Here is an 18192-nt window from a genome sequence, read left to right as displayed (position 1 = left end):
GTAGCCTATATCGTGCATTAGAGTGGTGTGTGTCCGGGACTACTATTCACATCATCGAAGTAAGTTCCGACATTGGCCGTAACCAACAGGATCCTGGTCCTAGCGCCTATAGATTACCAAGCTGCTTGCAGCACATAAAAACCATGATGAGCCACCCCACACTGCAAAGGTTCTGGAAGTAGATCAGGCAGCATGGGCCACAGGTCCTAATAAGAGCACCCCCACTAAACTGTGGTAAATTATGAGCAGGGAATATTTCCAGTACCTGTGGTCTGTGCTATGTGATAAACTTCCAGGACTTGCCAAGCTGATTGCGAAAAAAACGACCTGCAGGAGATCAAGTTGCTTAACCAAGGCCTGCACTTACTGACAGCAGCTCTCTGTGTACCTCATAGAGCTAGGGGTGTCTGATTTTAGCTCTTTAAGGTATACAGGGAGCTGCTGTCGGTAAGGGGTGGAGTACATTTACTAATACTGTACACTGAGCAATCTATATAATAAAAATGAAAGTCTGTCTGTCTGTCCCAAATAGACTTCCAAACGCCTGAACCTTTTGACCCCAAATTTGGCACACAGATACATTGGGTGCCCGGGAAGGTTATTGCGAAGGTCCCGTCCCCGCCAGATGTACAGGAGAGGAGGGGGAGGGGGAAGAGCGGTGCCCCATAGAAATGAATGGGAAAATCTCCACACTGCACACAGGTGATATAATTAGCTGCAGCTGCCCAGCAGTTGGCAGTTGGGAGCCTTAGCAACCAATAGGATTACTAATTTCACAGGGAGCTGGAATGTGAATGGTTGCTAGGGCCAGCTGCCTCACGACAGATCCACAGAAATAACTGGTAGAGCCCCTACTCCATCTATACAGTACATGTATACAGGACCTCCTACTCCATCTATACAGGTATACAGGGCAGTATTACCAGCTGCTGCTGCCCTAAACACTAAACCTGAAGACGCCCCATCCTCACTCACCAAGGAGCATCAGGATAGGTAGGTAATAGCTCCAGACGTCACATTTAACACCGCCACACCAGACCTGACCAATACTGCCTTAGGGTATATTCACACGAACGGGCTCGCAGCGAGGTTCTCGCTGCGAGCCCGGCAGGTCCTGGCAGTTCCCATACACTACATACTTACTGCGGTCTAAACGACCGCAGCGAGTATGTAATTCTGCCGCCCTTTACCCCTTCTGCTCCCGGCCGGCTCCCCCGCTGTAAGCATACTTTACCTGTCCTTGCTGCACGGGTCCGGAGTCCTGCTCTCCCGTCCGGCCAATCAGTGGCTGCGGCTGGGCAACACACTAATTGGCCGGACGGGAGAGCAGGACGCCGGACCTGAATACAGAAACTCCACCAACTATATACTACAGGTATATAGGACCCCAAACTATACACTACAAGTATACAGGACCCCAAAACTATACACTACAGGTATACAGGGCCCCAAAACTATACACTACAGGTATACAGGACCTCCACCAACTCTATACTACAGGTATACAGCACCTTCACCAATTCTATACTACAGGTATACAGGACCCCCAAACTTTACACTACAGGTATAAAGGACATCCACCAACTATATACTACAGGTATACAGGACCCTAAACTATACACTACGGGTTTACAGAAACCCAAAACTATACACTACAGGTATACAGGACCTTCACCAACTCTATAATACACGTATACAGCACCCCCCACCAACTCTATACTACAGGTATACAGGACCCCAAACTATACACTACAGGTATACAGGACCCCAAAACTATACACTACAGGTATACAGGAACTCCACCAACTATATACTACAGGTATATAGGACCCCAAACTTTTCACTACAGGTATACAGGACCTCCACCAACTCTATACTACAAGTATACAGCACCTTTACCAACTCTATACTACAGGTATACAGGACCCCCAAACTTTACACTACAGGTATACAGGACCTCCACCGACTACATACTACAGGTATACAGGACCCTCAAACTATACACTACAGGTATACAGGACCCCCAAACTATATACTGCAGGTATACAAGACCTCCTCCAACTATATACTACAGGTATCCAGGACCCTCAAACTATAAACTACAGGTATACAAAACCTCCACCAACTATACATTACAGGTATACAGCACCAACTATTTACTACAGGTATACAGGACCCGTGAACTATACAGTACAGGTATACAGGACCTTCACCAACTATACACTGCAGGTATACAGGACTTCCCAAACTATACAGTACATGTATACAGCCCCCCCCCAACTATACACTACTGGTGTACGGGACCTCCCCCAACTATACACTACAGGTATACAGCCCCCCCCCCCCCCAACTACACACTACAGGTATACAGGACTCCCCCAACTATACACTATAGGTATACAGCCCCCCACCCCCCAACTATGCGCTACAGATATGTGGGACCCCTAAAAACTGTACACTGTAGGTATACAGAACCCCTCCAACTATGCACTACAGGTATACACTAATTTCACTGATGAAACAATACCTTTAGATTGGCCTCCTGGGCACCTTAGAACAAATCTAATTAACGCACTGACACTTTATACAGGCTGTGCCTGGTACATTTTCTAGTTTTACTATAAAGGGGCCGACCCCTTTAACCCCTTGTCGACACAGGGCGTACATTTACGCCCCCGCAGCCTGGGCCTTGGCGCAGAAGGGTGTACATGTACACCCTTCCAGGGTACCGGATAGGAGCTAAACTCACTTCATAGCAGGTGAGGACTGGGTGCTATCAGCAGCCGGGCCCTCACCCTCAATGGCGTGCTGGCGTGCGTCAGCCCACCATTAACCCCTTAAACGCTATGTTTGTGGTGCGACCGTGGCATTTATGTGTAAATGACAGGAGCAGCTCCTGTCACTCACCATTGGGACCCCGCAGCATATCTGCGTGGGTCCCGATCGCATTGCCTGACTGTCGGGGGGTCTCTACCTTCCTCTCTTACCTTCCTCCATGCAGTCAGGTCTTCAGTCTTCTGAAAGAGTCTGCCACAGGCAGGCTCTTCTATCAGTAGATAGCAGGGTGGATTTGTTTTAAATCAAACTGATTTAAATCACGATTTAAATCACGATTTAAATCACTAGTCCGGAAGGCTTGATTTAAATCAGTGATTTAAATCAAAGTTTCTACCTAAACTAGTTCTTGCTACTTTAACATGCAAGTAGATGAAGATTTTTAGAATCACTTTTTATATTACTTTTTTCTCCCCAGTTTAATGGGTTAATCATTCATATTTGGACACCACTGTTCTGTTGTACTTAGGAAGGAGAAAAATAATCCTGAACTTAATAACAATTTAAATGGATTTATTCAACTGAAACAATAACAACATTACAGCATACGTTATTTGCTTAAACAAACATCCATGTTAACTAATTTGGCTAAACAAAAAAAAATAAAAAAAAATAGTCCAAACAATCAGAAACATATTGTCTAACTTCTTGGACTTGGTACTGAAGGGGATGATTCTGTATTCATAGGTTTGTAGAACAATAGGATTAAGGTCTTTTTCTCAACTCTGTTCATGTTGTAACATTTGAGAACATATACAGCCTTTATTCTACTGAGTTAAACAACTCAGCTTTATCTCATGATGGAAGAACCTTTGGATGGTAAAATATTTTCCTCAAAAAGCAGTTTATTGAAAAAAATCCGATTTAAATCAAAAAAATCCGATTTAAATCAAAAAAATCCGATTTTTTTGATTTTTTTAAAAAAATCATTGATTTTTATCCACCCTGGTAGATAGCCAGTATCACTGATCCCTGCTGTGCTATGGCATAGCAGTGATACGTGGGACCAAACTAATGTATGTATGTAAGTGTAAAAAAATAAATAAATGTTTTTAAAAATGTTCCAAAGCCCCTCCCCCCAATAAATAACACACAAAAATATTAAAATGAACTAACCTATTATTATATGTCGTAACTTGCGTAATTGTCCGATCTATTAAAATAAATACCAAATAGTGAACAGGGTGAACAAAAAACAGTAAAAGAAAAAAGCCAGGATTGTGGATTTTTTTTTTTATTACATTTTATGTATAAAAAAATGAATGAAAAGTGATCAATACATCCGATGTACACAAATATCATACTAATAAAAACTAGAAATCATGATACAAAAAATGATGCCCCATACAGCCGCCGTAGGTGATAAAATAAAAGCATTATACGAGTCACAAAATCTTTGTAATCCTACCTATTTGCAAAATAAAAGTTATAGTGAGGAGAAAAAAAACCAAAATGTAAAAGTGAAAATTGGCGTGGTCCTTAAAGCGCAACTATAAAATATTTTTACAATTTAGTTTTAGTTAGTTTAGGACATTATAAGAATTTTTGCAATTTAGATTAACTACCTAAATTGAACCGTTTTTTAAATGAATGAAGCTGAACGTCCCCTTAGCTTTGTGTTTGCCTCTCTGCAAAACTGTCCTGCCCTCCTGAAAATCCATGCGCTGCCTAAGCAGCAGTTGGGTACGGATTGTCAGCAAGGCACAGATGAGGAGGTGTGACGCACGCTCTGCCAGGAAGTCATTCTGTGATGAATGCCTGACTGGATAGTACTGGCCCGGACCTGAAACCCCCCTTCCCCCCCTCCAACCCCTGGTGGCATCTTCCCTATCCTGTGTGTTTCCTGATCAGGGCTGCTGCCCTTGCTGGAATTCAGTCACTGTTCCCAGGCTGAGTGGTAAGCAGGAAACCCCAGCACTCTTTCCTGCTATGTGCTGTGGTGTCTGACACCAGAGCACACAAAAGCATAGCAGGAGGAGAGCTCCAGTCTCCCTCCGCCCCCCCCCCCCCTTGCTTCCTATCACCCTGCACTGGACTGCAACCCCCTCTGTAGCTCAAGCACCTTTCCGGTATCTCTGTTATGCCCCCTCCCCCGATTCCTGGACTTTCCTTCTATGTGCTGTGGTATCTGTACACCTCAGCATATAGAAAGAGGAGCGCTCCGGTCCCCTCCCTCCTCCTACTCCGTTCAGTCTGACACCCTTTCAGAGCTGGTGCTCACCTCAGCCCTGTAGTAAGCAGGATAGCAATGCTGTCTTCCTGCTATGTGCTCCAGTGATGAGGATTCAGGCATAAGAGCACATAGAGGGAAGAGTGCTGTGGTCCCCCAACCCCCACTCCCATTCACAATGTCCCACGCCTTACTGTTATGCAGCTCTGTATCCAATCCCACAATGTGCACGATACAATCTGCAGGGGGTGCTGTATCTAATCCTACGGTGTGCGATACCATCTGCAGGGGAGATACAGTGCCTTAGTAGATGGTATCGCGCACACAGTGGGATAAGATATAGCACCCCTGCAGATGGTATCGCACACAGTGGGATTAGATACAGCACCCCCTGCAGATGGTACCGCACACAGATTAGATACAGCACCCCCTGCAGACGGTATCACACACAGTGGGATTAGATACAGTGACTTAGCAGTTGGTATCGCTCAGCGGGATTAGATACAGTGCTATAGTAGATGGTATAGTACACAGTGGGATGATATACATCCCAAAAAAGAAAAAAACATACAGATAGGTGAAGTGCTGCGGAATCTGTGTGCGCTAGCATTATAAAAGCATTATATAGTGCCTTATTAGATGGTATCGCACAGTGTGCGATACCATTTACTAAAGCACTGCCTCATCTCTCTCTACCGTCCTACCCGTGCCTTACTCTCCTCTAATGACTTAAGACTAACAGCCTCCTTAGTCCGCACCTCTCACTCCCATCTCAAGGACTTCACCCGAGCTGCAGCAGTCTTTGGAATGCATTACCCAAGACTGTCAGGCTCACCTCCAAAACCCAAAGCTTCAAACGTGCCCTCAAAACGCATACATCTGTTCAAGCAGGCTTACCAGGTTTCCTAATTTGACTGCTACCCTCAACCCGCCCCACCACCACCACATGCACACACAGACACATACATACATGCACACACAGACACATACATACACACATGCCAAACATTTAAAGTGACACTGTCACCCCCTTTTTTCATTATGACTGCTCTACACAGGTGTAAAGGGTAAATTTAGAAGTTTTCATACCTAATTTTCTATCATACCTCATGATGTTTGTTGCAGTAAAAAAGTGATCTTTTATCGTTTGGGATTGGGATACCTGGTCAGAGCTTCACGGCCAAAGTGCCACTTAGCCACGCCCCTCTAAGACGTAATCGACACATAGGCCCCGCCCCTCAACAGCCATTGGAAGGGCTGGCCTAAAGGTCTAGGCCCCACCCCCACTAGATTGGCCCACACCAATGGCCGCTGAGGGGGCTTGGCCTATGCAGTGATGACGTCACGGAGGGGGCATGGCTAAGTGGCGCTGGGGGCATGGCTAAGTGGCGATTCGGCCGTGAAGCCACGCCCAGGTATCCCACTCCCAGATGATAAAAGATTACTTTTTACTTGAACAAGTATCATGGGGTATGATAGAAAATGAGGAAGTCATAATGCAAAAAGGGGGTGACAGTGTCACTTTAAGCACTTAGACCTGTGCATGAAGGCCTTGGTTGGTGACAGGTTCACCCACCCTTACCAGCACTACCTTATTTATAAAGCTGGCCGGACCATAAGAACAATGAAGCATTATTATTATTATTATCTAATCCCGCTGTATGATACCAACTGCTAAGGCACTGTATCTAATCCCACTGTGTGCGATACTATCTGCAGGGGGTGTTGTATCTAATCCCACTCTGTGCGATACCATCTACTAAGGCACTGTATCTGTATCTAATCCCACTGTCCAATGTGTGTGATACCATCTGCTAAGGCGCTGTATCTAATCCCACTGTCCAGTGTGTGTGATACCATCTGCTAAGGCGTTGTATCTAATCTCACTGCCCAGTGTGTGTGATACCATTTGCTAAGGCGTTGTATCTAATCCCACTGCCCAGTGTGTGTGATACCATCTGCTAAGGTGTTGCTCAGCAGCCAGTGGATAGAGGGACCCAGTAAGATGAGGGAGATAAGGAGGCCACAACCACTTACAGTCAGCCAGGAAAAAAATTCATTTATTATTCTGAGCCAAAAACTGGAGATATCTCAGCAAGCACACAAGATATGAGCACAGTTTATGGCTATTTTTAAAGAGTGACATGTAGGCTTTTTATTTGAGCAATTTCATTTTTTGGCTGCTTAAATTTAGTTACGCTTTAAGGCCATTTTAGGCTCTGTCCTTAAGGGGTTAATGTTCACATTAATCCATATGCGTCTGGCAAGCGGTTTATTATTGGTAGAACAGTACAGTACTCTAATCACATGTCTCAGTGCTCGTTTTTTAGAAGCATTTATTTTAATTAAAAGCACATGAATAAATTTTCAACAATTTAAACAATTTAAAATGTCTAGTCGCAAAAGGAAAATATTTAATGAATGATTATAGACAAATTATACACTTAAATGGATAAAAAAAGTAATGTTTTAAGAGTAGCTATCAGAGGTAGGAGCAAATGCACAAAAGCATCTTTTAGGCTATGTTCACACACTCCTTTTGCAGCTTTTTGAATGGCTGTAATTTTTTCCAAAAGATGGCCAAAATAATCATGTTCATTATTTATGGCTATCCAAAAGAAGCCTGTCCAAAAAGACGGACGCAAGGCGATCAGTGTATGAGCAGAGCCTAAGGCTATGTTCACAAACTGTCTAAAAAAAACAGCCATTATTTGATACTCAAAATATCAGACGTTATTTTCAGTCTTTAACCCCTTCAAGACAGAGCCCTTTGATGCCCGGGTCAAATTAATGCAATGTTCCTCCTCACCTTCCAAGAGCCACAGGGCTTTTATTTTTCCTCCTACAGGGCTGGTTGGGTTGTCATTTTTTGCACCATGATCTCTAGATATTTTTATTATATTGGTGTAACAGAAAATTTTGATCGCTTATTACTAAAGTGTCACTGTCGTTTACATTTTTTTTTTTTTTATAAAAAAATAGTACAGGCGATTTTAAGAAACTTTGTAATTGGGTTTATTAGCCGAAAAATGCATTTTTATCATGAAAAAGCAGTTTGAAGCTCACCCCCCTGACTTTATGGTTTTCTATGGAGAGGGGAGGGGTGGAGGGAGATGAGGTGCCAAAACAGGACAACAAAGAGTTAATTTACAGCTACATCACTGGGCTACCTCCTCTGAAGTCAGCACTGACCTCTCTGACCTCTGAATACCAGGTTTCACACAGCTCCCACTGTGTAATCCTTTGTTCTCTGCTCTCTGATGGCGACTAATCTCCCCCTCCCCTCTCCATAGGTTAGACAGGGGTTAATATTAACCCTTTGAGGACCAGGCCCAAAATGACCCAGTGGACCGCGCAAATTGTGATCTTAGTGCTTTCGTTTTTCCCTCCTCCCCTTCTAAGAGCTCTAGCACTCTCAGTTTTCTATCTACAAGCCATGTAAGTGCTTGTTTTTTACAGATATAGTTGTACTTTGTAATGGCGTCATTCATTTTACCATAACATGTATGATGGAATTCCAAATATATTATTTATGAAGATATAAATAGGTGAAATCGTAAATAAGAATGCAATATGGTAACGTTTGGGGGGTTCCTGTGTCTACGTAATGCACTATATGGTAAAAGCGACATGATATTATTACTCTATAGGTCAGTCCGAACACAACCATATGCAGGTTACACAGATTCTCTAATGTTATATATGTATTTTTTTTATGAAATCCTTTTTTTTGGCAATTAAATATTAATAAAATGGGCCTATTGTGACGCTTATAACGGTTTTATTTTTTCACCTACGGGGCTGTATGGGGTGTCATTTTTTCCGCCATGATCTCTAGTTTTTATTAATACCATATTTGTGAAGATCGGACGTTTTGATCACTTTTTATTGATTTTTTTAAATATATAATGTAACATAAAATCGGTAATCTGCGCACTTTTTCCCCTCTTTTCGTGTACGCCGTTTACCGGTCGCAATGACGCTTGTTATATTTTAATAGATCGGACAATTACGGACGCTACGGTATATTATATGTTTATCTATTTATTCATTTTTATATGTTTTATTTATATAATGGGAAAGGGGGGTGATTTAGACTTGGGTAGTGTGATAGTGTTTTGAACTTTTTTTTTTTTTACACTTTTGAAGTCCCTTTGGGGGACTTCTACATACACTACTTGGATTTTTACACTGATGATTGCTATGCCATAGGCATAGCATTGATCAGTGTTATCGGCGATCTCCTCATTGAGCCTGCCTGTGCAGGCTCAGTGTAGCAGATCGCCGATCGGACCACACGGAGGCAGGTAAGAGACCTCCGGCAGTCCGTTTCAACGATCGGGACCCCCGCAGTCACACTGCGGGGGTCCCGATCGGTAAGTGACAGGGGACTCCCCCTGTCACTTACACTTAAACGCCGCGGTCGCGCCGCGGCGTTTAAGGGGTTAATGACACGCGGCAGCGCGATTGCTGCAGCGTGTCATTACCGGTGAGGTCCCGGCTGCTGATTGCAGCCGGCCCCCACCTGCTATGAAGCGCGCTCCGCTCCGGAGCGCGCTTCATAGCTGGAAAAACACCCAGGACGTAGGGTTACGTCATGGGTCGTCTGGGGACAGACTTCCATGACGTAACCCTACGTCCAGGGTCGTCTAGGGGTTAATAATAATAATTTTTATTTATATAGCGCCAACAGATTCTGCAGCACTTTACAATTCTGGGGGTACATACATAGACAAAAATAGACATTACAGAGATATACATATAATTATCCATACATGAGGAGTGAGGTCCCTGCTCGCATGCATGAGCTTACAGACTATTAGAAAGGGGTTTAAGAGTAAATGGCAGAGGGGCAAAGTGCTTCATTGTTCTTATGGTCCGGCCATCTTTATAAATAAGGCAGTGCAGGTAAGGGTGGGTGAACCTGTCACCAGCCGAAGCCTGCATGCACAGGTCTAAGTGCTTAAATGCTTGGCGTGTGTGTATGTATGTGTCTGTGTGTGCATGTGCGGTGAGGGAGGTTGAGGGTAGCGGTCAAATTAGGGAACCTGGTAAGCCTGCTTGAACAGATGTATGTGTTTTGAGGGCACATTTGAAGCTTTGGTTATTGGAGGTGAGCCTGACAGTCTTGGGTAATGCATTCCATAGAACTGGTGCAGCTCGGGTGAAATCCCTGAGACGGGAGTGAGAGGTGCTGATCAAGGTGGATGTTAGGTCCCTATTCCACGGGCCGAGCAACGATGTAAACGAGCGAGATCGGCACTCATTTACTGGGCCTATTCCACGGCCCCGTTGATCGTTTAGCGAGGGCTGCAGGGACATCGTTACTGCTGTCCTTGCAGCATACCTAGCAGGGCTTCTCCTGCGCTCCGTCTTCCTCCTTGGGTCCTGCGACGCAGCATCAGCTTCGGTGCGGCCTGACTGAGCTGTCAGACTGCTCTGCCATTTACTGTCCGCGGCAGTCCCAGCCTGTGATTGGCTGAGCGGTCTGACAGCTCAGTCAGGCCACTCTGGAGTTGATGCTGCGCGCGGGACCCAAGGAGGAAGTTGGAGCGCAGGAGAAGCCCTGCTAGGTAATGTATGCTGCTTGGATCGTCGGGTCGCTATTCCACCGTAGATGTGCGGGTGGCGAACGACGATTTTAGGTTTGAACCGAAATGAACGATCAGCTGATGACACGATCATCGGCTAATCGTTCTCTCTATTCCACCGAGCGATAAACGGCCGAATCTGGCTGATTTGGGCAATTATCGCTTCCGTGGAATAGGCCCCTTAGTCTTAAGTCATTAGAGGAGCGTAAGGCACGGGTAGGACGCTAGACAAAGATGAGGGAGGAGATATAGGGAGGTGCAGCACTGTGGAGAGCTTTGCGGGTGAGCAAAAGGAATTTGTATTGTATCCTGAGTTTAATAGGGAGCCAATGTAATGACTGGCACGTGGGGGAGGCAGAGATTTCCTGATAATAAGCAGCGAATGAGAGAGAGAAAGGGGGGGGGGACCTGGGGAAAGTCTTTTTGAATGCAGATAATTGCCTATTTTCCCAATAAACCAAATTACAAAGTTTCTTAAAATTGCCTGTACTATTGGTTTCTGGAAAAAAAATAAATAAATAACAGTGACACTTACTTTTTTGCTGATATATAATTTAATAAAATCAGCAATCCTGGTGTGTTTTTTTTTTCTTTTTTCGTTTAGGCCATTTACAGTGCGGGAACAATAATGTTATATTTTTAATAGATCGGACAATTCCGCACGCTACGATATGTAATATGTTTATTTATTTTTATTTTTTTAATATGTTTATTTTTATAATGGGCAAAGGGGTATTTTAAAGGGAACCGTTCACTTCAAAAACATCGGTAACATCTGTAACGCTATGGGAATGTGCTGTAGCAGCAAATATGATTCTTCGGCCACCCCAAACCCCCCCCCCCCACGCCCCCCCGTCCCGGCAATGTACAAGCCGAAAACCTACTTTACAAACTTGGCTGTATGTAAATTGCCCCCAAGTAGTCACGGTGGGCGGTGAGCTGCGGCAAGTAGTCACGGTGCCCTGGGCGTTTCGAAGCGGAACCCACGCCCCTCTGGGCGTGATTAGCCTGCATAATTATTGCAACGTCACTGAGAGGCGTGCTGTTCCTAATGTCAGCACGCTTACGTTCCTGCTGTGCCGATCAGTACAGCTGGTCTGGTCCGCGCCATACTGCGCAGGTGCAAAATAGCCTCAAACTCATTGCCATCATCCTCGTCCTAACAACATCTAACAGTGTCAACAGATTCCTTTTAACTGTCACTCAAGTAATTGTGGAAAAATAACATCATTGCAGCTCTATGGGCTCAACATACAGCCTGAAACTACACAGATGACATGGTGACAACAAAAGTTGTAAAGAAAGTGAATTGTAGGGAAAGTGTATACCAGGGGTGTCAAACTCAGGCCCTTCAGAGGCCATGCCTGGAGAGTCAGAGCTTTAGCTTTGGCTGTCCATCATGATGGAAATTGTAGTTCTGCAACCGCTGGGGGGGCGAGTTTGACACCTGTGGTGTATACCATTTGCATGTAAATTTAACCTGCATGTGTCTCCAGTTAAATCTAAGACACTTTTATGAGTGGGACAACTTTATGCTAACTCTTAATGTACAATGTACAGGTTCAGTATTGCATTGTCTGTTCATATTAAGGCTATGTTTCCACTTCAGGAATATAGCAGAGAAGGACCGTCTAAGAGGGAACTTAGCCTAAAAGCAAACCGAGTTTGATGATGTAGACATATATTCACATACAGCTCGTTTGTGGCAGAAATTTTAACTGAATGAGAATTTCAGAAATTTATTTGCTTGCTGCTTAAAGAGCCTCATTCGGAAATTATTTTCGTATGTAGAAATTTCTCTAGAAAATCTGTTGAATTTGAAAATATACTTTAAAAGAAGAAAATGTCTTGGAACTCCTGCTTTATTGGTCAGTTAAGGGACAAGCTCTTTAAAGTATTTAGTTTTTTTAATACCAGTTAACAAGAAAAAAAAATCTGTTATATTTCCCCCCCCAGACAATCGAGTTTGATGAGGGAGCTGGTGCAGTTCTACGAATTCAGCCTCTCCGGACGCCACGAGATGAAAATGTGTATGAATGCGTTGCTCAGAACATTCTTGGGGAATCTACAGTCAGTGCCAAACTTACTGTCTTGAGAGGTACAGAAACAGCATTTTCCTGATATTGGGTTCTAGTATTCATTAATATTATCCTACTCCATACAATAAGATCCTTTTACAGAACTAGTAAATATTGGTGTGGGTCTTTTCTCTTTGCAACTATTAAGAAATAATGCACTTATAAAGTTACTACCTACTTTTCACAATGTTGAAAGAATAGCTTTGCTAAACACATCCACGTACACACACTCATAAACATACACACAGCTCCACTGCACCATATTTTTTAATTATTAAGACAGACTTATCTGTCTGCCCTGCCCCTATGCCAGATTTACTTAGAGGCGCAAGCCGCTCAGTAAATCCGATTGATCTGAGGCTGCTGTAGTATCAAAAATCTACACCATTTTGTTTCTTCCTCATCGCCTTCTTAGAGCTGTAGCGCCAATCCATACTGTCACTAAGCCTTTTTACAGTGGTCACTAACGGGCCTTATTTCAACCAATCCTCCCTTTTTATGACAGGGTTGGAATAAGTTGATGCTGCAATCCTCCACCAGAATGGTGGGAGATCAGCTGGATATCTGGTAGAATCAAAATTTGCTGAGTATCCACAATCTTTCAAATTATTTTTAGTTAGGCTATGTTCACACTATGTTCTTTTTCAGAAAAGAATGGATGCTGATTGCAATGAAATCAGTGTCCGTTATTTTCTGCAGCAGCGGCATTGCATTGAGTTCAATGCAATGCCGCTCGCTGTGTTCCAACATGGTTATTTTAATGTCCTTTCTTTAGAATAATGAACATGCCTATTATTCCCGAACGCTGTTCGCCGAACAGCACCTGGAAGCACACATTGTAGTCAATGGTAAGTTGAATTGCAGGCATACCCAACGGTGCCCGCAAACCAATTGTAAAAAGATAATGTTCTTGCAGCCGATACAGTAGTATTGGCTGCATGAACATGCCGAATGTCGCCCGGTGTCCGGCTGTATAACACCATCTGTTGCTATGTTAGAGACGGTGTTCTATGTAGTGTCAACATAGCCTTACTCTTCCAAAAAATTTTACATTGCCAAAACATGTATACTTAGTACAGCTCTGCTTTAGGCTATAGTCATACACAATATAATAATACAAGAATATGGTTGTAAATTTTGAGTGCAACTATAACCATGTGTGAACTTTTTTGCAAAAGCAGGTGGTAATCCTGCATATAATTAAAAATGCAAATGTCTTTGCATATTTGAGCACAACATGGTTAATTTTTGCCCATAGTAACAAGAAATCCTTTAAATTCGGGTGAGTGGGCCAGGCTTCCTATTGTATTTTCTTTGTATTTATTGTATCTGGACCATAGTGCATGTATATAGTGTGACCTTTAAAGCGACTTTGTACCCACAATCTGTCCCCTCCTGACCGTTTGTACCTTCGGATAGCTTCTTTTAATCCAAGATCTGTCCTGGGGTCCGTTTGGCAGGTGATGCAGTTATTGTCTTAAAAAAATACTTTTAAACTTGCAGCCCTGCGTCAAATTGGCGTGGCCTAGAGTGTTTGTGCAGGCTTGCACCGCCTCTCCGTTCCTCCTCCCCACCCTCTTCACCATTAGGAATGCCCCTGGGCAGATTTTTTTCTATTCATCACTTGTCTAAACACTGCACAGGTGCCTTAACGATCCAACACATGTCAGTGTTCTTACAGGTGATTAATAGGAGAATACCTGCCTGGGGCATTTCTAATGATGAAGAGGGTAGGGAGGAAGGACGGAGGGCTGGTGCAAGTCTAATGCACAGACAGTCTAGGCCATGCCAATTTAAACTTGCAGCCCTGTGTCAAAAGTTGTTTTTTAAGACAAGAACTGCATCGCCTTCCGAGCGGACCCCAGGTCAGATCTTGGATTAAAAGCAGCTATAAGAAGGTACAAGCAGTTTGTAGGGGGGCAGATTGTGGGTACAGAGTCACTTTAATACTATGTAGAATGAATAAATGGGCCTATTGAATAGAGATGAGCACAACTCGAACATGATCGGGTCCATCTGTCATTTCATTAATGGTGGCTTCAGAAGTTGGATGCAGCCCTAAGCCTTCCTGGGAAACAGGGATACAGCCATAGGACTGCATCCAACTTTTTCAGTCACTGGTAATCAAATGCTGCACACTCAGGTTCGGACGGCCCTGAGCATGCCCGAGTTGCGCTTATCATACCATAGAGTAAATTAACTATTCAAAGTTCCTGGTTTTACACCATTATTATAACCTCACTGTCCAGTCACAAACATTTAGATAATTAACTAGTTAACCCCTCTGGTAACATGATTCAGAGGGTATGAAAATATTACTTGGGTTCCTTGCACGGTCCTCAAAAAAAAAAAAAAATCCACAATGCATCTGAAAGTCATTAGTATCTGCAATCCATTGACTTCTAGTTGTATTTGTGCAACAGCCTAACCACTAGAAGTCAGATACTAATGACTTTCGCATGAGTTGGGGATGTTATTTACTTTCTTTTCTTTTTTTTTTTGAGGACCATTTACAAACAATTAATCTGGTTTTGCAGTCCGCTAGCACGGTGCAATAGTGTGCTAGAGGCCTCAGACAAAAATGTTGGCTCACATCAGATCAGAGTCTGGGGCATGTATCTGTTGCAGAAAAATTATGAAATCGGGGATTTGATGAAATCACGGGAAATGATGAAATGACCATAATTTCCCTGTGGAAAGTTGGATTTGATCAAATCCCTTACCCCTGTCAGGGAAATGATGAAATGAGTCAAGAGTCACTCGGCTCTATGTTTATTAACCCCTTAGGAACCAAGCCTATTTGGGCCTTAATGACCAGGCTCATTTTTCAAAATCTGACCTGTCTCACTTTATGCGGTTATAGCTCAGTGATACTTTAACATATGCTAGCAATTCTGAGATTGTTTTTTGTAACATATGATACTTTGTGATAGTGGCAAAATTTGGTCACTATCTTGTGTTTTTTTTGTGAAAAACATAAAAATATCATGAAAAATTTGAAAAATTAGCACTTTACAAACTTTGAAATTCTTTACTTCAAAAAAAAAAAGAAAGTCGTATCACATAAATTTGTTACTAGGTAACATTATGTCCTCTTTATTCTGATTTCATTTTGTAAACATATTTTACTTTTCTTGGGTGTTACGGGGCTTAGAAATGTATCAGCAAATAATCAAATTTCTTGAAATTTCCAAAACTGATTTTTTTTTAGGGACCAGTTCTTTTTTTAAGTGGGTTTAGGAGGCTTGTATACTTGAAAACCCCATAAGTGGCCCCCATCTTGGAAACTAGACACCCTAAAGAATTAATCTAGGGGTATAATGAGCATTTTGACCCTACAGGGGCTGGAGGAAAGTATTCACAATTAGGCCGGAAAAATGGAAAATAGAAATTTTCAAATAATATGTTTGTTTTGGATTAAAGTATCTCATTTTCACAAGCAACAGGAGAGAAAAAGCACCCCAAAATTTGTAACGCAGGTTCTCCTGAGTACAATGGTACAATGGGCGTAAACCACTGTATGGGCACACAGCAGGGCTCAGAACAGAAGGAGCGCCAATTAGCATTTTCAGTGCAGATTTTGCTGTAGAAGTTTCTGAGCGCCAGGTGCGTTTGCAGTGCCCCTGTAGTGCCAGCAGAGTAAAATCCCCCCATAAGTCACCCCATTTTGGAAAGTGCACCCCTCAAAGAATACATCTTGGTGTGCCGTGAGCATTTTGACCCCACAGGTATTAGAAGAAAGTATTCAAAATTAGACAGTAAAAATGAAAAACTAGAATTTTTACTTCACAAGGAAAGGGAGAGAAAATGCACTGCAAAATCTGTAACGCAGGTTCTCCTAAATACAACGGTACCCCATATGTGGGCATAAACCACTGTATGGACACACAGCCGGGATCAGAAGTAAAGGAGCGCCAATTAGCATTTGCAGTGCAGATCGTTCTGAAGAAGTTTCCGAGCGGCCAGGTGCGTTTGCAGAGCCCCTGTAGTGTCCGCAGTAGATAAACTCCCCAAAAGTCACCCCATTTTGGAAAGTGCACCCCTTTAAAGAAGTCATCTTGGGGTGCAGTGAGCATTTTGACCCCACAGTTATTAGAGGAAAGTATTCAAAATTACAAAGTTAAAATTGAAAAAAAAATTTTTTCCCAATAATATGTTTGTTTAGTTTGAAATTTCTGAATTTCACGAGGAACAGGAGAGAAAATGCACCACAAAATTTGTAAAGCAGGTTCTTCTGAGTACAATTGTACCCCATATGTGGGCATAAACCACTGTATGGGCACACAGCAGAGCTCAGACGGAAAGGAGCGTCATTTTGCTGGACTAAAACCGCAGCTAGTATTGGTTATTAGAATAGCGCAGTTGCTAAAAAAAATTTTAAAATTAAATTACAGGTAATCTGGGGTGGTGATGGACAATCGGAGGGGTTACGGGCAGTCTGTGGCAATTTGGGGTGGTTACAGGTTATCTGAGCGGTTACAGGTAAACTGGAGTGGTTATGAATAATCTGGGGTGGTTACAGGTAATGCGGGGTGGTTATAGGTAATGCGGGGTGGTTACAGGTAATCGGGGGTGGTTACAGGTAATCGAGGGTGGTTACAGGTAATGCGGAGTAGTTACAGGTAATCCGGGGTGGTTACAGGTAATCTAGGGTGGTTACAGGTTATGCGGAGTGGTTACAGTATATAAAGTACAGTACAGGTTTGTATTCATCTTCTCTCACTGTGGATTCACGGTGAGAGGAGATGAAAGCGTGCAATGCCCTTTTCCGGGGCACGCCGTTATACTGGTAATAACAGCGATCGCCAGTGCGGGGACCAGCTGGAACTGACACAACACTCTGCCCTAACCCCGCAGCGACCTCCGGTAGCTGAGAGGAGGGAGCTGCGGGCCTTACCAGCGCTGCTGCACTATTCTGTGCTATCGCCAGAAAGAGCTGATGGCAGCAGAATAGAGCCCATTAGTGACTTCCGTAAAAATCTGTATCAGCGGTCACTAATAACATAATACATGTATTCTCTGGGTCACTTCGGTTACGGCGATATGACATTTGTGTAGGTTAACTATTACCACTTTGGCGCAGTTGAAACTAACTTCCAACAAAAATCCACAAAAACTGTCACCACATTGCAAGATCCATAGCGTCCTTATCTTTTGCGCGACAGCTGGTTTTGGGCTTATTTTATGCGGGAAGATCTGTAGTTTCTATTGATACCAAGTTATGACTTTTTGATCTCTTTTATGATGTATTTTCTAAAGCAGATTGATAAAATACAGCTATTCTAGTACAATTTTTTTTTTTTTTACAGCGTGTTGTGCGATATAATTATTGATATTGTTTTATAGATTGGGCTGTTAAGGACATAGCATAGTGGTACTTTATTTTCCGTGTACCGTTAAAAGGCGTATGGATCGGAATAAAGCCCATTAGTGGCCGCCGTGAAAAGGCAGCACGGCGGTCACTAAGGGGTTAATTAAGTTATAAGACAATAGTTGTTGAAACGCAAATTATTTGTTT

General features: G+C 43.1%; 1 protein-coding gene across 1 annotated transcript in view; it reads left to right on the top strand.

Annotated features, from left to right (window-relative positions):
* Positions 1-18192, top strand: part of LOC138786539 (receptor-type tyrosine-protein phosphatase S-like) — a 338771-nt gene that overhangs the window by 101165 nt on the left and 219414 nt on the right. Inside the window, exon 4 of the mRNA XM_069963521.1 lies at positions 12553-12694. Within this exon, the coding sequence (XP_069819622.1) occupies positions 12553-12694 (142 nt within the window). The remainder of the gene's footprint in view (positions 1-12552; positions 12695-18192) is intronic.

Source organism: Dendropsophus ebraccatus, chromosome 3 (genome assembly GCF_027789765.1).
Source record: "Dendropsophus ebraccatus isolate aDenEbr1 chromosome 3, aDenEbr1.pat, whole genome shotgun sequence".
NCBI classification, from domain to species: Eukaryota; Metazoa; Chordata; class Amphibia; order Anura; family Hylidae; genus Dendropsophus; species Dendropsophus ebraccatus.
The sequence above is the reverse complement of the archived record's forward strand: the minus strand, read 5'-3'. Positions and strand labels throughout refer to the sequence as shown.